The sequence below is a fragment of the Sphaeramia orbicularis genome, chromosome 21 (genome assembly GCF_902148855.1).
Source record: "Sphaeramia orbicularis chromosome 21, fSphaOr1.1, whole genome shotgun sequence".
NCBI classification, from domain to species: Eukaryota; Metazoa; Chordata; class Actinopteri; order Kurtiformes; family Apogonidae; genus Sphaeramia; species Sphaeramia orbicularis.
This window is the reverse complement of record NC_043977.1, coordinates 25,716,787-25,740,886: the sequence shown is the minus strand read 5'-3', so window position 1 is coordinate 25,740,886 and position 24,100 is coordinate 25,716,787. Positions and strand designations below refer to the sequence as shown.

The 24,100-nt window shown below is 37.3% G+C and overlaps 2 protein-coding genes and 1 long non-coding RNA gene across 3 annotated transcripts in view; all 3 read right to left on the bottom strand.

Moving 5' to 3' along the window:
- The window catches only part of LOC115411934 (cell surface glycoprotein CD200 receptor 2-like), a 57,058-nt gene extending 46,682 nt beyond the window's left edge, over positions 1-10,376 (bottom strand). The window contains exons 1-7 of the mRNA XM_030124231.1: positions 10,198-10,376; positions 9,638-9,703; positions 8,677-8,754; positions 8,275-8,583; positions 8,016-8,130; positions 7,883-7,913; positions 7,600-7,685 (exon numbers count right to left, since the gene is read on the bottom strand). Coding sequence (XP_029980091.1) covers positions 7,600-7,685; positions 7,883-7,913; positions 8,016-8,130; positions 8,275-8,583; positions 8,677-8,749 — 614 coding nt within the window. The 5' untranslated portion in view covers positions 8,750-8,754; positions 9,638-9,703; positions 10,198-10,376. The remainder of the gene's footprint in view (positions 1-7,599; positions 7,686-7,882; positions 7,914-8,015; positions 8,131-8,274; positions 8,584-8,676; positions 8,755-9,637; positions 9,704-10,197) is intronic.
- LOC115411937 (uncharacterized) lies at positions 737-1,310 on the bottom strand. Its single transcript, XR_003934285.1, has 3 exons — positions 1,216-1,310; positions 1,074-1,104; positions 737-951 (listed from the first exon to the last, which is right to left on the bottom strand). It is a non-coding gene; the product is annotated as an uncharacterized LOC115411937 (long non-coding RNA).
- Positions 10,377-20,663: 10,287 nt separating the features above from the next.
- LOC115411926 (gap junction alpha-8 protein-like) lies at positions 20,664-22,359 on the bottom strand. The gene has a single exon (XM_030124219.1). The coding sequence runs from the start codon at positions 22,357-22,359 to the stop codon at positions 21,091-21,093; it is 1,269 nt and encodes a 422-aa protein (XP_029980079.1). The 3' UTR covers positions 20,664-21,090.
- Between the last annotated feature and the right edge of the window lie 1,741 nt (positions 22,360-24,100).

The following is a 24,100-nucleotide window of genomic DNA, read 5'->3' as shown; positions in this document are numbered from 1 at the left end:
TTTTTTACCAAAACAGTGAAAACTGAAGATAAAGTGACTTTTTCAGCAAAACATATCTTTACCAAAATATGTCTACAATGACTGGTATTTGTCAAACTGCATGGGTTCTACCATCTAATCAGTGTTGCAGAAAATGACAGTGTTTCCATGTTCACCACAGAGCTTCTGAACGTCCAAATAAGACACATGTGATGTTAGGGAAAAGCTGAGAATCTGCATTTTACCCGAACTGTTTACATGTATTTAAATGTATTAAATATTTTACATCAGTAGATGCTTTTGGTTGAGGTTTTTCATACTGCAGGTTCATGTGGGTGATAAAATGAATGATGTGGTTTATTGCTATTATCCTCCTGATACCCAGTGGTGTATTTTTGTCCTATGTAGGGGACAAGAATTTCAGTTTCACTTTGAATAAAAAAAAAGTTGTTGAAAGGAAAGGAAATTCCATTTAAAAAAAAAAAATGAAATAAAAACTTGTATCTGAAAAAACATTTGCATTATGTTTCCAATCAAGGCGATTATTTCAAGTAAAAGAAAAAAACTTGAACTTTGCTGGGCCTCAGGAGGTTGTACGGTGAGTGTTTTAAGGGGTGTTTTATTCTCTGTGAAAAGTGATGTTTATGAGGGTTGAAAAACAAGAAGCAGCAGAGTGTGTCAGCAGAAGCCCACTCATGTACAACTGAGATGCATGTTTAATAAAAATATCAAAAAGGTTATAAATTATGAATTTTAAAAAGGGGATGTGAAAGTACAGCAGTTAACTGTTTTATTTCCTGCAAATCATTGTGTTCCAACATTTCCTGGTCCTATATTTGTGCAGTCTCCTCCTCTTTTTCATATACTGGACACACATTAATGTGCCATCGTACTGTACTGGAGCGGCTTATTATAGATGGGTCGTGGTCTAACATTCATTTCCAGGCAGTTTTCATAAATATCTTCTGTTTGCTGTAGAAAAAAGAAATCAGCTTTTTTTTTTTTTAAATCAAAGGTTGAAGACCTCTTACACCAAAAGAAGTTAAACAAAAATAGACTTTATGAACTAATGGGAAAATAATCAACATATTTACCTCTTCTGCAATGGGTGATTGAATGATATTTCTGCAAAAAAAATGGGAGATATTGGAGCTGCAACTCAACATCACTTATAGTTTGTTATCATTAGTCAATGTTATGTGCATTAGAATGACTTTAGAGCTGCATTGTACTTACTCTGGAGGCTTTTTGCACACTCTTTGTACAATGATCAAGGTCAAAATCATCATAAAAACCAGGCTACAAGCGCAAAAAAACAGAATCATTATCCTCATGTCCAGTTTTCCAGCTTGTTGATTCTCTGTGGGGGACAAACAAACTGTAGAAGGCAGATATTACAATGCAGTCAGTCTGAATTTGAAGAGTGTAGGATGACAGTTTCATAAAGGAAGAGGAAGTGACATTCACTTGTGTTGTGAAGGTTCAGAACACCTACAGTCGTCTCTCATTTTCCAATATACTTACTATGATGTCCAAGATGGAAATGTGAGATGCTACTTGTTTTGTAGATTTGTTTCAGAAAAAAATATCACTGGATCTTTTTTTAATAGAGGAAAAAATGTGATGTTATAAACTTTCTGTGGACTCTCTGTGGGTGTACATGTCTCTGACAGTGAGGGAAAGGTAAACTGTTTTGTCCAACTGTATATTTACTTTGAGGATTATCCAGAAGAGCAAATACAACAATTGCGCTGTTATAAATCACCCCACATTAACTTTGATCCCTTGACTCTTAAAGGCGTAGACATTAGGGTTGGGAATCTTAGTTGTAAGGCCGATACAATATGCATCTCGATGCAGCATCTCCGATCCGATACATTAAAGATACGTATATGGCATCTCATGATGCGATGCGATACGATTCACACTCAAATCACGATACAGAGCAATTAAGCACATTCTGATTGAACACATTCATTCTGGTAAAAAATATGCAGTGTAATTCAATGAGCTTGATTATTTATCTATCAAATAAGACCATGACTTTTTACAAAGTGGCTTTTGTTCAATTTCAGAACACGTACCTCACATTCACTCAGGTGAAAAAGTTAGGACTTGTTTCCAAAGTCGTTTCTCTGTATGTTTCTAATACTCAACTTCTTGCTCCCTTGCTGAATCAATTTGTAATGTAATGTATTTGTAATGTAGGTGAAACAGAAAAAGGTTCTGTCACTTTAAAGGTGGGGTCTGAGATGTTTTCCTGGAGCATTTTTTTACTATATTCCTTAAAATCCCCTTCATACCCCGATTACAACAAATTAATTAAATACTCTAACACAAAAATTTTAAAAAATTGGTCACCTATGGAATGGGCAGGACTGAAAAAACATCATGCAATCATTTTGAGCGCCCAATCGAAATGATTGAACCGTGATATATCCATCAAACTCAACTGCCATTCGCCCCTCCCCCCTTCCCCCCTCTGAGCGTACCCCTCTTCAAGCATGAATCGTGCGTTCCCAGAGGCTGGAAAGGCTTGTACAGGAAGCGAAGCCAGAACCATAAATCACTAGGAAATGTAACGCTAGTCAGAAAAGTATGAACTGGGGCTGTTCTGTAAGAGAGAGGGTGTTAGAGGAGACTGAATGAGGTATGCATGGATACACAATCCGGACCCTCAGCCGGGGCCATAGTCGGCTTCGAAGCCCGAGGCAGGGCCGTACGGGGGCCGGGGACGAAGCCTCAGCCGGTGTCGAAGACGGAGTTTTATCAATAAAAATGTCTCCGTTTTGAATGTCTGGGGTCACCAGGAATTTGTGACGCTAAAATGGGGTCACGAGCCAAAAAAGGTTGGAAACCACTAGTTTAAAACCTTCAAACATCTCAGTTTTACTGTCAGTTATTCTTTTTTTATTGTTCAGATCTGTGAAAGCAATGGTAAACTAAATAAAATGCACGATATAACCCAGACACCATCCTAACATTTGCACATTTGTGAGCTTTTGATATCAAACTAACTGCTGTTTATTTGTTTAAGGGAACAAATAGAGACAGGAAGGTTGTACATGTTTTACCATACTGCTCCCTAGTGGTGATTCAGTCTCTATTACAATAACGTTTAATTATGCTCCTAAGACCCAGTAAGTAAAGGTTTTGGCGTTTTTACATTAATTAATCACCTTGATTGGAAACAGCATGATGCACCCATTTTCTCAGACAGATTATTTAATTGTTCATGGAATGTCCTTTGTGGTGTTTTTTTTTTTTTTAAACCCATAAAGACCCAAACAGCCACTAGCGACCAAAACCATCAGCTAATCAAAAATGTTTAATACCTGTTGACCCACTAATCCTATCAATTCATGTAAATAATTGGTGTTAAATGCAGTTTTTCATCTCTTCATGGTCATCAGATATGACCCATTTGGACGTTCAGAGGCTTTTGTCGTTACCGTGGAAACACTGTCACCTTCTACAACATTGATTCACCAGTAAAAAACATGGAGCTTGTTTAATGACAGTGGATGGAGACACATGATTTATGTTCAGTTAATGGTATATTTTACTGAAAAAGTCCCTTTTTTCAGTTTTCTCTGTTTTGATATAAGACCTTTTAAATTTACTCTGAGCTTTTATGAACATGTACATGATCAGTGAATTAAATATAGGAAAATACATGATTTACACTGAAAAAATGCAAATAAAGAGGGTAATATTACGATAAATGGTGATAGATCACTTAAGAAAATGTAAATATGGAGAGAAAAAAAATCATTGGGAACTGCCACAAAAGTAGCACTCGGTCTTTATGGGTTCAGTAAAGCTGTGAAACTCTTGTCCGCTACAGAGGACCAAAATGCATTGCTGGGTCTCATGAGGATATTATATAAAATTCCAAATTTTTACATTTGTTATATTTTCTGTGTTCTATTGTGGATGAAATATGGGTCGATGAGATTTACAAATGATTGTTTTCAGTTTTTATGTACATTTTACACAGCAACCCAACTTTTTGGGATGTGGGGCTTACTTTAAATCATTTATGTAAACAACAGCGAGGCCACCACAGCTGTTAACCATATACACACAATTCAGGAACTGTAGTCAGAGTAATGGCAGCGCTCTTAGATTTTAGGTCTGTCACCACAGTCACTTAAACTAACTGCAGCTGTTTTACATGACAGAGGGAAATCATCTTCATCCACCGGTATAAAAATGTACATGAATGTCATGTTTTCATCACTACTTCCATGTCACTCTGTAACAGTTGAGATTTGACTGACACTATTTTAATAAAATCATTTCTTTGTGCTCATCTTCACCTCAAAGTCCTTCTTCTTTGAATGGTAACTGCTCCACCCATTTGTCTCAAACATCCTTAATGGAAGCACGTTTATCATTCACACACATAGATCAACTCTTGTCTCCCTACTGTCAAAGCAAAGCACTCTTGATAATGCATGAAAAGCCTGACTCACCATCCCACAAGCTGGCAGTAGAGTGAGGTCAAGGGCATCACGGATGGACAGACCACTACTTTTGAACCAGACAAGTTTAAGACAAATATTACACATAATTGGACAGATCTAAATGCCATCTTAAACATACTCAAAGGGCAAAATTTAGTTTCAAATGTTTTTTAATGAAAAATATCAAAAACTACTTTGTCATGGATGGACAAAAAATTATCGTCTATTTTTTTGCAAGAATTACAAAGTTCTCAAAAGTGAAGTCCCTATCACATTTTCATCCTAAAATGTATTCAGTGTATACCTTAAACCCTCTACTTTACAACCTAATAGTTGGTTAGAGAAAAAAAATATTTTATCATACATAAATAGCAAGAGTTTTGACAAATGGCAGTGTCATGGATGGACAACAAAAATAAATATCAGATTAAACCTTTTTTTATTTCAGTTATAAATAGCATATAGATTTTTCTTCATAATATTTTCAAGATGCAAATAATATTAACATTATATTCAAATGTATTTTGCATGGATATATGCATTTATTAATTTTAAGCACTGTTTAGAATATGACATAAATAATATAATAGTCAAATATCAATGTATTTGGAATAAATGTAGTTTATTTATGAGAGTTTATAAAATGAACCCAGAATGACAGCAGAAAAATTTGTCACTTTCCAAACATTCACACTCATAAACTCCACAAAAAAAAAATTTCACAAATTTTTTTGTCATTTCAAAATACATTTTCCTGAAAATATAAGTAATTACCAACCCAAAAATATAAGTTTGGTGTAGATTATTGTAATTTTTTTTTTTTTTTTTTGACCTTCTTTTGACTTCACCCAGTAGCCTCATTACAGGATCTGTACACTTCAGCAAAAAGCAACAGTCTCATATAGGCATCCACCTGTGTTCTGTCAATCTCCATCCACCCTTCTCCGTTCTGTGTTGGTCATCTCAAGCAGGATCTTCTCAAGAGATAGTGGTATGAACAGCTCAAATGTAGTTTTGATACCTTGGGCATGTGACACGGCATATCTAGAAGGCCCCAGGGTCATTTTGATGATGTTCTCCATTGGTGCTCTGCATTGGGTGTCATAAAGGCTGGATGACTTGAGGATCATGTTGTCATATCTGTGTCATCTGGGACCTCCATTATCTCTTCCTCAAATTTTCTTAGCTCTCTGTCCTCAATATCACTCTTGTAATCAAAAATATCATCAATAGCCTCATAGACAGTGAATCTCCTCATGCTGACTGATGGTGCTCCAGAATAAAATGTGTCACCCAAACTCTATACATGCCATACAATCTTTATTTTTAGTGTAAATACAGTCGTGGAAAAAATTATTAGACCATCAAAAACAATGGTTATGCAATCAAGTATAACTCCTATGTGTATCACGTGACTAAAGCAGACAGAAAAGAAAACATGGAATGTGCAGTGCCAGTGTCAGTACAATGCCATAGCTATTGAAGTAAGAACTGACGAGATTTTGGTTATTATCAAGAAAACATGGAAAATGTCTAGATATCAGCTCTGAAATTAAACTTTTATGAGCTATTCTTGTTGTTATCATTATATTTGTCCAAATAAATGTACCTTCAGTTGTACCAGGCATTAAAATGAACAAGAAATTGAAGAAAACAAGGGGTCGTTTAATAATTTTTTCCGAGACTGTATATCGCAATATTCTGTGTGTGTGTGTGTGTGTGTGTGTGTGTGTGTGTGTGCCATTTTTTATCCACAGAGCAACCCACAGCTGCATGCAACAGCCAGTATTCTCTCTAGGGTCAAATTTGACCCATAAAACCTTAAATGTCACTTTTATTTTTAGAGACAAAGAAGAAGGGATTTCTGACAAGGAAGAATGAGATGTAACTTATCAGATGTTACTTTGACCTGGTTTCCATCTGTGCCCAGAGCCCTATAAACAGAGTTACAACATGCTTTGACGTCACCACTCTGGTGATCACGTGGTTCACATAAGCCTGAATAGTTCCAAACAAACTAAGATCTCACATGTTATTCAAAGGGAGAAACAGCAGTGAGCATGGTAAATCTGAAATAAACCACACACAACCGTTGTGTCACTACTGTATGTACCGTTGTGTGTGTTATACTTCTGAGTAGTGGGGTTGACCACTGAAAGGACTGACTTTATTACTTTGGAAAGTTAACTTTGGGGAGACAGGTTGGTGTTATCTTGGGTAGGCTACTTACGTGAGTGGAGCTAACTGTACAAGTTCATTCGTTTTGCAGTTGTACTGTACTCATAAGGAGATGGACAATTTATCATGTTTAAGTTTTATTATTATAGGACTGTGGTCCAAGCAGAAAACAGTGGTTAGCTGTGAACACTGTGTGTCTGCCAAGCTCTGCTCTGATAAGACACACAATAAGACATTAACCAGCAGATAGCATAGCAGCTAACTTAGCATGTTTGCGTTAGCACAGACTATAAACTCATTAAAAAGTCAACATTAGCAAACTCAAAACTCAACAGAATCCTTAAAGGATGAGCCGGATCTTACAAACACCAAGTGACAGAAGTTTTACTTCCTTTAACTCATGAATAATAACTTTAATGAACTTTTTTTGGCAGAGCTCAGCTCTACAGCAACTCTCCTCCTAATTAGCATATGACCTCAGCTGACAAACTTAACCAAACACCACCAGGTTCAGCAAAACAACTAAAATAAAACCCAATGATAACAAAATTTGTACTAACGTTACCTTATCGTAACAGCTCCATAATTTGTGGTTAGAGTTGTTAAATCTCAACAGCTGGCCAAGTAACACTAGTGAACTATAGGGCCACAGCTGACTGTCGAATGTAACTGTTGTTTCAGATATAAATTTGTACAAACCCTAACCCTAACCAAAGACAACTGAATTTACAACATGAATGTCCGCTAATACATGAAATACACTCAATAATTTGAAAGATGATGATATCTTATTAACTTGCCGCTGGAGTTGCTAGATCAGCTGCAATAGAAATGAATGTGTTCCGACAGCATTACACTCAATGTTTGGAACTATTGACCCTCCCATGACCTGGAAGAAGATGCATATTTCTTTGACAGTGAGAGTCTATGGAAGTGTCACTACTCTGATGTATCTCGAGGATTCTGTCTGTACCTACACACACTGATTAAAGGCCAGTCATGGGCATTTTGCAGAATATCATCCATGTCCAGACAGGGTTCATAAATCACTTCTGTTTGCTGTAGATAAATGGAGAAGGATTAAAAAAAAAAAAAAAAAAAAAATTAACAGTCTCTTACACAGAAGGCAGTCCATTTGATATCTGTAAAAAACATGATAAGAGGAATTGTCTGATTTTCCCCTTTCAGATTATTGGATTTAGAAAGTCCATTTGAAACTATAGACTGGAATGACAGGAATAAAATTAAATATTTACCGTTTCTGCAGTGGGAGATTCAGTGTTATTTCTGCATAAAAGGGAGCCAAAACAGAATGTTACATAGAGTTTCATGAATTGTTTGTACGTGCTGTTATTGACATTAGAGTGAATACAGATGAGTTCAGCTCACCCTGTGAGCCTCTTGTACAATTGCAGAATGGTCCAGGAAATGTCAAAAACCAAGAGGTTACAAATACAAATGACAACAGGTACCACTGTCCACAAGTTTTTGGCATCTTCATTTTCTGGAGGGGGAGAAATAAACTTAACGCAGATATGAACATGCAGTCAGGTTGACTGGCTGGGAGATTATAGTTTCACAAAGGAAGAGGAAGTATCAGAATGCCTGTTGTTAACTGCAGTTGAATCACAATCCATTAATAACACACCTGTAATAATTATCAGCTCCCACTTCGCTCTGTAGATTTCTGAAGGCAAAGTGGTCTCACAGGTGTAGTTTCCTTCATGTTCCTTTTGGACCCTCTCAGTGATCAGTGGATATAGTTCATTTTTGGACACAGACATATTTATTTTCAGGCTTGAAGCTTCTGGAAACTGGTAGACAGGACTCTGCATTTCAACGCTGAACAAGGCCTTCCCATTCCTTTTCCATATTACTTGTGTAAGTGTGTCAAGAGACTCATTGCGACACCGCAGTGTGACTGTGCTGCCTACGACCGTAGAGAGTGTGTTTCTTTCTAGAAGGAGAAAAGAAATATCAAATGAGCTCATATTTTTACTGAAATCACATCACATCATCACAGACAAAGTGTAAAATCTATATAACTTACCTTCAGCTGATGAAATCCAGAATATGCAACACATCAGAGATGAGGTCCAGAAATACCAAGAAAGATTCTCCATTCCACCTGAAAGGAAAGTTTCCATGCTATGATATATACCACGTAAACCGAGACAAAGACCAGAATATTCTCTGTTACTGCAATAACAATGGCATATTTATTCAAACACAAATACACTATTTTCATAGACTGGTTCATAGATATACATACTGTTAATATTGTGTCTATTCATATTTTATTTTTATTATATCTTTGGTTATATTTTTATTTGACTTTTTGTAAAATTTTGTATTCTATTTTCTTATTTTACTTTTTAGTTTTTGTAGTTTTTTAAATATTTTTTCAATTGTTATTTTCTAACATATTGGTTTTTTAATCATATTGCACTGACAGGAGTAGTATTCCTAATTTCATTGCACACATAAAGACAGTAAAGGTTGTTCTATATTCTATTCTACAATAGTTACACAGGAAGGGTTTTACAGTTTTACCCAAGTTGTCCACATATTAGACAGTGATTGGGCTGATTGGGATTAAATGTCTAAAGTTTGAGTTTATATATGTACTTTTCTGTTATGTATCTAACACCTAATCTAAATCAGTGACCAACAGAGAAGACATCCAAAGCACAAAGGTTTAACTAGAGGTAACACATCACACAGACCTATCATTTCAAAAATAAATAAATAAATAAATAATAATAATAATAATAATAGCAATAAAAAAATATAACTTTAGAACTATTTTTATATTTTTGTATTACTATATTTGTCACCACACATGGTGTGTGACACACCCAAAACTTTGTATTTTTATATGATAAATAAAGTATTCAGTTTATGTACTGAGATGGTAGATAGCAGACAAACTGGAACTATTTTCAAAGATGGTTAATATATAACTTAAATTCATGAGAAGTTCTTGAGTGGGCGGCAATTTTTCCACTTACCAGCAAGACGGCCGAATGAAGCAGCCTGTGGAAAGTCCACTCAACAACAGGCAAAAAGTTTTACACCTTAAAGAAACATTTGAAAGAATTTTTTAATATAATTTTAAAAAAATGTAATGATGTAAAGAAATACATCAGACAATTATCAGGCAGAATAATCCACGTATATATTACAGTTGTAGTGTTGACTGGGTTTTAAATAAAATCCAAAAATAAATACATTTTGAACATTACAACGCTACTAACATGTACTCATAATATATTCATTTTAATTTGAGACAAGGTTAAGTCAGAAAATATATTGTAGTTTGGATATATAAATGGTATTTTTAATTCATGTATTATTTTGTGAACTCTTATTTAACCGAGGAATCTTTTAAGACTCAGACAAGCAGCAATAACAATGAAAAATGACCAGCATAATGAAAAACAGCTGAAAATAACATCAGAACTTATAAAACTGATAGAAAAGGAATACTAATCTAAAAAAAAAAAAAAAAAAAAAAAGATTTATAGACATGTATTTGTCACACACAGCTGAATATAGTAACCACACTTACCTTGAATGAGTGTCTGTATCTGTTTTACTTCATTCTAAACAATAATTTAATGTGAAAATGGCCACAAAAAGCACAAAAACATTTAACAATGAAATGTCATGTCTCTTGATATGGCGGTTTGATTGGAGTCTATATGTATGAGGCTAAAACCCACACAGAGAGAGCTTTCAGGAAGTGAATGTAGAGAGGAGTTTGGTGGTCAGAGGTGTGACAGAAAGTGTTACTTTCTGTTTTTTAGGGTAAGCAGAATAGCAGACCACACCTGCAAGGGCAAAAGGTTTTTGCAGGATGGGATGGCAACATGGTGCTTTGGTATACATGTATATGTAAATGTATATGTGAAGTCACAAAAGAGCCACATAATCTATTTATTTATTGTTGTATTATATCAGACACTACCTAACAACAGCTGACAGTTTTCAGTATAGCTCTTTTAGCTTAACTCTGTTTTCACACAGGAAATGGCCATATTAACCCTTTCATGCATGAATTATGAGAACCTTAATCAAGATTTTTTTTTTTCCTGAGTGTTTTTATTCGTCTTTCGGCATGAAAAAAAAAACAATGTGATTTTTTTTTTTTTTTTTTTTTTTTTAAATCAACCTGTTTTTCATGGAGTTACAAAAATGTCCACTCAGCTACACCATGAATTTTTATTCCTGAAGCAAAGAAACATGTATTTAAAACCCAATATCATAAAGTGATATGAAAACAGTGAAATGAAACCATGTTTAATGCAGCTAATCTGATGTTTTCTCACATTTTAACATATTCTAATACTAGTTATAACTCACTTCATGGAGATAATATGCAAAAAATAAATATTAACAATTGATTTCCACTCAAAAACCAATCAAGAACAGCAAAGTTACAATAATGGTATGAATTGCAGTTTATGAGATGATGCATAAGTGTCCACTGTGTTGGTTGATATGGAACTAAAACAACAAAACCCATGAATATACAAGAGTAAAACTGTAGAGTAACTGTCCACTGTAGTGACCACTATGCATGAAAGGGTTAAATAAACTCAACTTTCCCTTTCTCCCTTAAAACCAGTATGCACTCTATCTACTCTTTCCTACTGTACACATTTTTGAGCACTTAACTTTCCATCAGGGCCCCTCAACTTTGGAACAGCCTGCCTGAGGAGATAAGACTTGTGGAATCAGTGACATCTTTTAAATCACTTCTTAAAACACATTTTTATAGACTTGCCTTTATGTGATGTCTGTCCCTTTTTAATTTTTAATTTTAATTGTTTAAAATTGAATTTTATCCTGTTTAGTTATTGATTTATATTCTCATACATGATGTTCTTTTATGTCACTCCTTCATTTTTACATTGATTTGACAGCATCATGTTATCCCTGCCCTCTTTACTCCGATTCACTTAATTTATTTGAAGTGTCATGTTTTTGCATTTGCTGTCCATATCTCTTTTATTGTGTTGCTTCTGTTTTAATATCTTTACTTGCATCTTGTATCCTGCTGTTGTGCCCCTGCTTTGTCTGTCAAAAGCACTTTGTAAATTCATTTTTAAAGGTGCTATATAAATAAGACTATTATTATTATTATTATTATTATTATTATTATTATTATTATTATTATTATTATTATTATTATTATTATTATTAACTGCTTCTGTTGTCATGTACATTTATTCATTCATAAGTACCTCTGCAACAACAATTTAATGTAATACACAATTCATTTTTCACTTTTCCCTCCTTATCCATACATTCACATATTTTCTACGGACAGTTCAGTCTTTTTTGATATTTATGACACAGCTTTGTTTTTGTAATTGTGCTGTTCATATGTATCTTTAAATTGCCCCCTGGGGTCAGATAAAATGACACACCCTGTGCATATACAGTTTGAATGGCTGTAACTCTGTCACTGTTTGCGCAATTGAAAAAATTCCAACAGTTTCTGAAACCTGAGATGTTGCACTTTATAAGATTTATTGGAGAAGAAGCCGCAATATTAGCAATAATATAACATGCAGTTAATTGTAAATGATAGCTAGATTTTGAAAGATCTGAGGGGAAAAAGTGCTGTGGAAAAATGACCAAAGTCACAGCACATTTTCTAACCTTTTTATTGTTAAAATAAGAAAAAAAGTCTAGGCCGACCATTTTAGGCTTAGGGTTTAAAGGGATAATTGGAGCCACACATCACTGCTGTGTCATCAATAGGTATTGATAGCTGATGGATTGCTAAAAATCCATTTTGAATCTGCCAAACAATATCAGAACTGTCAACGTTTATTCCAAACTGTGGATCAACAAACAGCAGCGAATATAACAATTTAACATCAGAATTTTGTACCTTCATAAGCTTCATAATAAATGGAAACACTGCAATTTCAGCATCAAACTGCTTTCTCTTCATTTAGATCTGTGTCCAGTGGTGAAAATAACAACACTATTTCTTTTTTCTATCAATTTTAAGACATAAAGTTGTTATTTAACAGTTCCCATCTTCTTCTTGGTGTTAGTTTTCGTCACCATCATGGAACATTGGAAGGATTCACTACTCCCTCTAGTGGTCATTTACAATCTCACAACAACTTATGGGGGTGAATTAATTCAGTTCATATCTCTGAACATAGCCGTTTATTCTGAACACTGTAATAATACTTTTTTTGAGTAATATTTTAAAGTAGAAGTATTTGCATATAGCTTCTTTAGTTTTCTCTTGAAACAGTAGTGCTCTAACTTCTAAGACCCAACTATGTGTTTTCTTTTGGTCCATGTTTGTGGACAAGAGTTCCACAGGTTTGTCTTAAGAAAAAAAAAACAACAAAACACTGCAAAGGACATTCAAAGAAAAAAAAAGAGAAAATGTATCTGAAAAAATGCATCGGTGTCATGCTGTTTTCAGTCTAGACAATTTTTTTCATATAAAAAAATGTTTGAAATTTGTATTCTCCTGGGTCTCAGAAGGCCAAACTAATCTAATCTCTTGAAAATGAGAGCCTGTTCATTTCTCAAAGTGTTGCCGTAGTGCTTCTGCATTTTTCACTCTGTTTTTGCTGCAGCCAATATAGTAAATACCCCTCATGTGACTCTGTGGTTTCCACACTGCCATGTGGAGAAAAACTATCTACTAACACGTTACCCCAGTAACCCACAGCTTGACCCAAGTCTTGGTCTTTATCAGCCTCATGGGAAATGTTTTAACTTCCCTAATTCAGTTACAGTCACTTCTTTTTTTAATGTTTATTGTGCCTCTTAGATTGTTGAAGTCTTAGTAGAACAGCAACAATGTCAATATAGACAGTAATATGAGCATTTCCACCTCACCTTTATATAGTTTGACATATGAAAGCAGTAAAAACATCCTGAATTTTTTATTTTTTTTTTTTGTCTGAAATTGAATGATTATAATAAAATGACCCAATTTTTCATTTTACAAATACTTGTGTACAGGTTCTGCAAATTTTTTGGGTCAAATCTGACCTCTTCTAAAATTGACTTTGGTTTCAGTTTTAATAAAAAAATCTTTAGATTTCATATTTTCATGCTTTAGGTGAAATACGACATGACAATAGATGTTTTTTTCTCCATTAACACACATACACTCCCCCTGTTATGAATGAACTGCCCATTTATTGATGCCAGAGAGAATATTTCATGACAATAATCTGTGGTTCAACATATGGTATGGCTACATGTTTTGGGTGATTCTCTAGACATTTGAATTCAGGCTGACTCTGTCCCAAACATCCAACAAACACCAAATACTCTAAAACAAAAGCTAAATGATACACTGAAGAGACCAGAAGTCTAATTATTTTTTAATGAATGTAGTGATAAATGATTTGCACATCTTAAGTACATGTCTGATCATTTATTAGATTCAGTATTACAGTAACAGAGACAGACAGGAACCATGGCATTAGGTTTTACAACACTGCCCCTCAGTGGGGATTCAGTTGCATTGCTTAAAACCTTTAATTATGAGGTTTTTCAGGAAACGTAAAAAGAAACATGCAAAGAAATGATGAATTACTGCACCTAAGCACTGTCTGTCTGGTATGAAATCATGAAGGCATAATTACCTCTAATTTTAACATGTTTTAGTCCTGATGGAGAGTTCATCATAACTGCCAAGAAAAGTGATTTGTGTTGTGTTTCTATGGTCCTGCTGTTCTTAAATGGAAACAATCCAAAAACATGTAAAATATGCAAATTTCCAAAGGTGTAAGTTTTGTTGTTATAGTAATCAAGTTGAGCCCCTTTGTTCCTCCCAGGGGCAAATCCCAGTAATGGTGAAGCTCTTCTAAACTGGTTTTATGGGTGGTTTAAACAAGAACCTTACATCTGTAACCTACATATTTACATGCCCCCCAGGGACACATAAAGACAGACCAGGTCACCATCTGACCCAGGACAGACCAGGTCACCATCTGACCCAAGACAGACCAGGTGAAAGCTGATCTGGGACAGACAAGGTCACCAGCTGATCCATGCACGTTATACAACATGCATATAAATAAACAAAAAATGTTAACCTGGGTCTGTTTACTGTTACTGTATCGTAGAAACACTACAAAAGTAATAATAATGATAATATCAGGGAATATATCCGCTAAGTATCTTAAAGGTGGGGTAGGAGATCTTAGAAAAATGGTTTGAGCAAGCTACATTTAGAAAACACTCAATTCAAAAGTTCAAACCCCTTTCTTCAGACATCCACCTAAAGCCACGCCTCCAGAGTACTGGCACGTGCAATGCTTGTTCCTAAGGGTTCATGAGCACTGTACAGCAACAATTCGCCCGGCCCCGGTGTCCTGTCGAGCCACCCTACCTGTCGAGTTGAGCTACCTAGCGCTACTGAGCATGTGCATGACCCCTAAGCGTTTTCACAGTTTAAATGCCCATCGATTTGTGCTACCCCAGGCAGAAGTGAGTCATATTTGTAAGTGTATTTCTTTTATAGTGCCTTTTGACCAGTAAGCATGGAAGTAATTATGTGCATGTGCACGAAAGATGGACGTAGAATATTGACGTGAAATGATAATAGCGTAAGGAAGTTCTCATTGTATGATATTAGCGTTAAGTGCGTGGGTCAGGTGGGTGTTAACGGCGTTTAGATTATTGTTTAAGTTAGTTCAACAGACGCCAATAATGGTAGCCGACCATTTAACTGACTAAATCTATGTTAACAATTCCTGTAAGCAATTACATGTGCACGAAGGATAGAGGTAGAATACTGAAGTGAGATGATAATAGCATAAGGAAGTTCTCATCGTATGATATTAGCGTTAAGTACGTGTGTCACCTCGGTGTTAATGGTGTTTAGATTATTAAGTTAGTTGAACGAACAACAACAATGGTAGCCTACCATTTAACTGACTAAATCTTTGTTAACAGTTCCCTTAACTACCCACGCTTGTGTTAATTGCGTTATGATTCCATACACGCTGAGGACGAGTAGGCTAGGTTTGGAAAACCAAAGAAATGCCTTACTGCACAAATACCTACATACCTAGTTCCCCAGTCTTTCTTATTTGTCATTTGTCATATGCAAATCTCTAACTTGTGTGGGTGTACATGTATAAAAGTGTCTGTGGCTTTTACAAAAAATATGTTTTGTTGTGTGTTTTACAGTTTTTACATTTGTGAAGGCTTATAGGTATGGAACAGAGGTGCAAGGAGAATCTACATGACCTGCGTGTCTGACCTGTCTTATTTATAAGTCATAAGCCTGTCTAAATGAGCTACCTTTACCCATATTCATAAGAATAAGTAAATAATGGTGTTTTTCTACAGTAGAAGTATTATTTCATTTTCAAATAGACGTGTCGAAACATAAGGTAGCATGTTTTGACGGGGTAGCATCAATCGATAGACCTCCCTGTGGATATAAGCTACTGGTAGCTTACTTCGACAGAGCAGCTCAACTCGACAGAACGCCGGCTCTGGCTCCGGCTCCAGCTCAGGCTCCGGCCCTGGCTCCGGCCCCAATCCATGCATACCTCATTCAGTCTCCTCCAACACCCCCACTCTTACAGAACAGCCCCAGTTCATACCTAGCTGGCTAACGTTACATTTCCTAGTGACTGATGTTAGTGACAAAACAGTTTGCCAGTGAATTTTCCATTCTAATATAGCTATTATAGCCAAGCTCTGGCTCTGGCTTCATTTCCTGAGCAATCGCTCCAAGCCTCCGAGGACGCATGATTCATACATGAAGAGGGGTATGCGCAGAGGGGGGAGGGACAAATGGCAGTTGAGTTTGATAGACATATCACCGTTCAATCATTTCAATTGGGCGCTTAAAATAATTGGATGGTGTTTTTTCAATCTTGTTCATTCCACAGGTGACTAAATTTTTTCAATTTTGTGTTAGAGCATTTAATTAACTGGTTGTAATCGGGGTGTGAAGGGGATTTTAAGAAATATAGTAAAAAATGCTCTAGAAAAACACCTCGCATCCCACCTTTAAAATGTCATATTTTATGCAGAAACATCAGGTTTAACTGCAGTTTAACATTCACAACCCTGCTGTGAAAAGTGAAAAAGTTTCTAATTCACTAAATCGTCACCATTATTGACATCTTCCTGGTTCATTCTATTTATTTAATCAATAATATCCATAGAATGATCGAATGGATTTTCTGAACCTTCCTCTTGTGTTTGCTTTCTGCTTCCATCAGTTTGGTTTTGACCCATGTCTTAAATCAGCTGTAAAATACAATTAAAACAATGATCTATCATCCAATGTGTTCCTCATCTTTCGGTTACCTTGTTAGGCTTCCTTATCTATGAAAATATTGGTTTTGCTATTTTTGGTGTGGACCTCTGGGCCTTTTTTTTTTTGTTTTTGGCAGTGTACCCCTCGATGTGCACTCTGCAAGTCACCAACTCTATCCTGAACTGACCTCACATGTCTGGACATGCCCGTCCGTGCTTGTTTTGTTTTTGTGCAGGTAATGTATACAGGTACAGGATAACAGGGAAAAATGAGAATCCCCAAAAGCTCACATGATTGTTAGAGGAGCTGGCTGTCAGTGTGTTGGCTGACAGTGCACTTCATTATTACTTTATGATCTTATTTTTATAACTGGGTCCAAACTGACCCTAACAACACAAAGGTCACAATTTCAAACAGAGCGTTTCATAATTCTGTGAATTTATTATTATTTTTTTTAATATTATTTTGTTGGAACAGAGATTCCTGACAAAGTCAAAAAGCCTTGATGCAATAAACAAACGTTATGTGGTTCTTTTATGCAATTAAAACCTAAAATGGGTCGGTGCCAACCCTAACACAAGAGGAAGGTTAAATCACCATGGATATGAGAAGGACAGAGACATTCCATTTATATCAACCACAAAACCCCCTGAAACCATTCATATAAATGCAGATGTCCTCAGTAATTTAATGTCATTTGCTTCTAAATCACAGAGCATTATCGCACAACCCTTATATTTGTTGCTTGAGTGAAGTGGGATCTGTCCCACATTATGGACTTATGTGGGACAGTTTACAGTATTTACAGCATATTGTAATGAACTGTTTCCACGAACAAACATCAGAAACATCTAAATAAAATGACCTGCGTTATGTTATTTAGAACAAATGCATAACCCTAGAGTTTATTATAATGATTTTGTTGAAACACTATGTCTCAGACATTTAGGTTTTCTTCTTTTGAGGTGCCTGCTTTCATGATTTGTTACTTGTCACTGGGCAAACAAATGGGTTTCACTTTCTATTGGCTATCAGGGTTCATCTCTAGTTTCTGTCTTTTATTGTCATTTCGTCATGTCTTGTCAGGTCTTTTGTGTTGTTTTTCTGTTGTTATGTCTTTTACATCTTTTATTTAACATGCTAAATTGAAGGTTTTACTAATTAAATGCCCAGTACTTTTATGTGGATACATTGGAGGTGAAATATTTTGGAGTGAAATGTAAAAGCAAACTCAAATCCAGTATCTGCTATTTATCGTTATAGTTGAAAATTCATGACCATGTTAAATGTTTTGCCGTTTTCACAATTTAAAGCAGAGTTGTAATGAAATATTTTACCTGATCTTCTTAACCTTTGGAATCTACTTTTGTATTAATATATATTTTGTTGACGTCTTCTGTCAAATGCCGTGAATGTTTTATTATATAGTCACTTTATATATTAGATTTCTTGAAGCTCCTGATTAATTAATTCATCAAACATGTTAATTTTATTCATTTACTGCTTGTCTTGTTTTTGTTCTGATTCTTCTACAATATTTTTCATTGCATTTCTGCTGTTAAATTTTAAAGTACTTCAGAACAGAATGTTACTCAAGTACGGCACTCACCAAGTTTGGCCAAGTCACTTCTGAGAATAGTATTATTTCATTGTATTTACTGTATATGTGTGTATGTCTGTATGTGTGCATGCACAGAAACACTGACACAACACTTCTTGACCACGTGTGACTTTTTATTGCGTTGGTTCACATTCCAAAAAAGATACTGCCACACATCTATCAGCAAAGAAGACTACAAGTTAGTAAAAAGTTTTTTTTTTCTTTCCAAAGATTAATCATGTCTTCTTACAAACATATAGGCGCTGCAACAGTCTTAAAATACAAAAAAGTCATACGTTATCAATCAAATCACTTCATAGATGTACACAAGGATCAGAGTCATGCTTTCATTGTAACACTGTCATATTCATTAACATGTTAACAAATCAGTGATTCATTGAAGGCTTTCTTTGATTTAGGCTCCACAGCATTGGATTATGGGAGGCAAAAGGATGGCTGGGGGTCACAAAGGGGTCAAAGCTGCCTTCTCTCTCAGAGTTTCTCTAGAGCCATTTGATCATACCCCCAAAACCAACACTGTGAGGTGTTTGTGCACACATAGGCACATTTGTAAATGTATGTCTGCACTATGTGAGTCTGTCCATGTCTGCAAACATGCAACTTCTTTGACCAATATTTTCTTAACATTATGAAATTACAAATCTGTGTTTAACTCTCTGAGCTGCATCGTACAGACCTGATTCATGTTGGCCTGTGTGTGTGTGTGTGTGTGTGCGTGCGTGTGTGCGTGCGTGCGTGCGTGCGTGTGTGTGTGTGTGTGTGTGCGCGTGTGCGTGTGCGTGCAGTGGTTCTGTGTGTGTTGAGGGGTTGCATACAGAAATGTTACTCAATTTTTTTTAGATTTAAAAAATAGCTAATAAAACATAATGTTCACATAAGTCCCAGAGCGATACAATCACTTGCTACAATCTTACAACATTTAAGAATTTACATTTACAGATAAGGCACAGGAAATCATACAGTGGCAGCTGTTTGAATAAACAAAGCCCGAGAATGTAAGAGGAGGAATTGCGATAAACCTAAGGCAAACTTTAAAGTTGAAAATGCTGAAGAATGACATGCAAAGGACCTATTTTGCTTTGCATTAATACCTGGCACTGCAGCATGCATTTTTTTCTGTTTTTTTCTGTATTTGGCTTTGTGAAATTATTTTATTTTCTTTTAATGAAAATTATAACTTGTGTAATTTTTTTTCTAAACAGTGAAATAACTATAAGAACAGCTGTTATGCACATTATGTACATTATTCGACATGAGATGGGGCATTATGTACAGTGGGAGTCGCCCATAGTTGTTCTTTTTCTCACTAAATTTGTAAGCATGTCACAACTATTGTGTTCTCTTGCAGGGCAAGTATCACTATAGTCGAATAAAATCAAGTAGAAAGAATTTTTCACAGCCCGGTCAAGGATGCTTGTTTTCATTGATGAGTGCGGTTTCTTTTATTGTCTCAGCTCGAACAATACTTTGTGCTGATGCTGCATGATCTTTATCGCCCGGACGCCTGTTTGTACAGCACGAAAAGAGAGGATTTGGCCTGAGGTCGCTACTATAGTCCATTCTCTGATAGGGCAAAATGAGCCCTGCTCTCTTTCACAGACAACTAATATCACAGTGCACAGGTCTACTTAAAGGCTACAAAACATAAGCAAATCTAAACTGTCGAGATGCAGAATCACATTGAAAAAGACATTCAACATGTGGTCTTTTTTTTTCTTTTTCCTCACTACTCAGCTCTGGCTGTGCTATCTGGTATATAAACATGAAAAGGAGAGAAATGCTCTGAAACTGATGCACATCTCTCTTCACTTGAAAGAATCCTGTGTAAATGGATGCATAGATGAGGTGTTATGAGGGTTAAAGGCCTTGCACAGAGTCTAAACCTCTGAATGTGCAAAAAGGTATGCTCTTCTCAACCTGAAAATGCAGTTTCCTTCTTTTCAAAGAGCTGTATACCTACATATGTACCAGCACTTAGGCGTGTGTCTATGCGAGAGCCCTCTCACCCGCTTCCCTTGCAGCCACATGGTGCATTTGCAGTATGCTGCTGTCTGAATGGGAATGAAAGTCAGTGCCTAGCTACAGCGAAATTACTGATTTGCAGACACACAAGTATATTATAACTCTCTTTCCCCTATCTACTCAAACCCCATGTAAAAATGTCTAATCCTCCATTGTATATGATTAAAACTCTTTCAATAGAAAAAGATGTTTCCAAAAATGAACATGAATTTTCATCAAGTAAAAACATTTCCCCCCCCTGCATGTGTCCTTTCCACAGTTATTTAAATATAAGAACACGCTTTATAAAAAAACCTATTCCTCCCCTCTTTAACCTCTACTTTTTATGGTATTTAATTTTTATCACAAACACTCAGATTTATTTGGAGTTTTTGCCGTTGCCTTAATGGTTTTTAATCTATCCCTGTTGATTTTGCTGTTCATCCACTTGGTTTTGACCTGCCTGTTCAAGAGTGTGCGTTAACTTAGGTGTGTGTGTGCTCTCTCTGTTTTTTGTTAACATTTTGGTGTGTGCAGGTGTACTTCTGCTCACTCTCACAGGTTCATACAGTGAGATCGTCTGACCTGGCCCTGCTACTGGCTTTGCTCAGTCGGCTCAATGGTCTGGTGTCTTCTATCGTATCCGTAGCCTCCGTCCCTGCCTCGGCTGGGGTTACCCCCTCCCCATTCACTGCCTCTTCCACCTCCACATCCTCATCAACAACCTCCTCCACTTTCTCTGCTTCCACCTCTGCCGGCTGCACCACCTCAGGCTCTTCCTCATGTAATGTCACCCCTGCTGTCTCAGTGGTCTGGGCGTAGGAGGGAAGAGTCTCATCGTACACCTTAGAGATGTCCTCCATGGGTAGCACCTCCTCTGCCTTCTCCTCGAGCGCCTGGAAGGGTGGGGCTCCTCTGCCAGCCTCCATGCCCACCTCAGCCAGTGGGTAGAGGTGTGTCACTGGAGGAGCTTTCTCCTCCTCCAGCAGCCTGTAACCTTTTGCTCTCGGCAGGGAAGGCACAGCCAAGGGGGGTAGGCTCTTGCCTTGGGGTGGCAACGGGGCCGACCCCTCACCTTGGGCAGGGGCCGGAGCTGGCTTGCGAAACACAAAGCGAATCTTCTTCAGGCCCAAATGACTGATCTCCACAAAGTTGAGGAAGAGAGAGACGCAGGCCACAGCCAGCATGAAGATAATGAAGACCGTCTTCTCCGTGGGCCGGGACACAAAGCAGTCCACCGTGTTGGGGCAGGGCCAGCGGCTGCATTTGTACAGCGGCAGGATGCGGAAGCCATAAAGGAAGTACTGGCCCACCACGAAGCCCACCTCGAACAGTGTCTTGAAGATGATGTGGCAGATGTAGGTCCTCAGCAGGGTGCCCTCCAGCCTGAACTTCTTGCTTCCTTTCGTGCTGGTCTCCTTAGTGGTGCGGACACTTCCCTGGTCGGGTGCCAGAGGGAGACGTTCCTCACTCAGCTCCTGCTGCCGACTAAGTTCTGCCTCCTCACGTTCCTTGCGTTTCTCCTCCATGTGGACGTGGTGCACAGCATGGCCCACGTACACCAGCGATGGCGTGGACACAAAGATGATCTGCAGCACCCACAGTCGGATGTGGGAGATAGGGAAGGCCTCGTCGTAGCACACATTCTCACATCCAGGCTGCTGCGTGTTGCAGACGTAGTCTGACTGCTCATCACCCCACACAAACTCCGCAGCAGTGCCCAGGATGAGGATACGGAAGATGAAGAGCACCGTGAGCCACACCCGGCCGATCACCGTAGAGTGCTCGTTAACTTCCTCTAAAATATTACCCAGAAAGCTCCAGTCACCCATGATCGGTCCGTAGCACTGCAGAATGAAGGGTGGGGTAGGGAGGGACACACAGGGTGCAGCCAGATAGGGAGGGTGGGGTAGTCAGGACGGACAGAGGGAGGGGAATAGAGAATACCAAAAGTAAGAAATGTAGAAACACTGGAACTTCATAAAAATTAAAACTAAGCCCAATAATTTTATGCTATGTATTAAATCAACCCTGAATGATTTCAAACATCGAACGTTAAAACCTTGTGTTCGACTCCTTTTTGCTTCCATAACAAGTTGAAGAAAAAACTACATAATGAGTCATATATTAAATAAAAACCTTTAGCAAGACTTTGGTTTTGCTTAAAGGCTGCTTATTCTCATTGTGAAAATTATGAACTGTGTGAAACTAACGAATCAAAAAATGTTCCCCCTAGCTCAAAAAAGTCCACACCACAACACCTGATAAAAAGCTTAATATAAAGATATCCCTAGCTAATACCCTACGTCCCCTCTTCTGTAAGGTATGATATAGGATAAATGTAATCAAATGGGCAACTTGCCACAGCTGCGGCTCCGGCGAAGTTGAGTCCTGTCCCGTTCTCTTGGCACCCGGCAGGGAAAAGTGAACTTTTTTCTGCCCTCTTTCCCACCTAAAGCCCTGTCCTTGTCGCCCCACTGAGCAGATGTGAATGAATCGGCTCTGATGGTTGGTTTTTAGTTTGCTGCAATATTTAAGCTTGGAGCCAGACGGCCTTTATTTGCCGGGCGACGTGTGGTGACGCAGGAGACAATAGGATCAACAGAGCCAGAGCAGGGATGTATGGGAGCAGGCCTCAGGCTCCCACACCAGCATGGACACTGTACGGCCAGGGCACCGGGTCCACAGTACTGCAGTCCAGCTCCATGCGTGCAACATCCTCACACATATATACTGTATGTAAAAACACAGACACGGTGGAAGAAAAAGCAATGGCAGCTGATGTGCCGCCAGCTATAATGCCATGCCAAACATTAGAGCAGTGAGGCCGGTCAGTGACAAACTATCAGCTCAGGCTCAGAGGAAGGAGAGTTTATGTCCTCGTGGAAGAACGCTGCACTTTGTTGATTATACAGCTGTTCAGAATAAGCAGCGGTAGAGCAATTTAAGCCATGAGTGATGATTCAAATAAGATAAAATGACAGATTATGACTATATTTACTACTTAGAATGCCATTTTCATTTTTTAAAAGGAGCTGCAGGGCTTCTTTCTCATTTTATTCTCTGTGTGAAACATATAAGTCGGGTTTATGCATTGTGTTACTTCATTATTGCTACTATTTATTGTATTATTAATCTGTGGCCAACTATGACTGATTGTATACATCTTAACATTACTACTCTCAGTCAGTTTTTGCACATTGATGCTTAATTTTCAGTCATTTCATTCTTTTTTTAATTGGTATAGATCATCACGAAATTGATCGATATGTTTTTGTGCTCATGTGTTTCTATGATCATTTCTGTGTCACTTAGCTGGAATGTAAAGAATGTCAACTACTGAGTGAATAGGCACACTGAAATGCCGCTAATGGAGAGGTTAGTCAAACTTTCCCGGCATGGAAGAAAAACATTCGGCAGCGATCTTTGATCTCTGAATCATGCAGCAGATGTTTGACAGAGGAAAAGCTACCAAAGTGCCCAAAGGAACTTGTTTAGTATCTGATCTAATCTTATTTTTACATCCCAGTGGGAGATAAACTGTCAAATACAATTAGTACCTTTAATACTGCA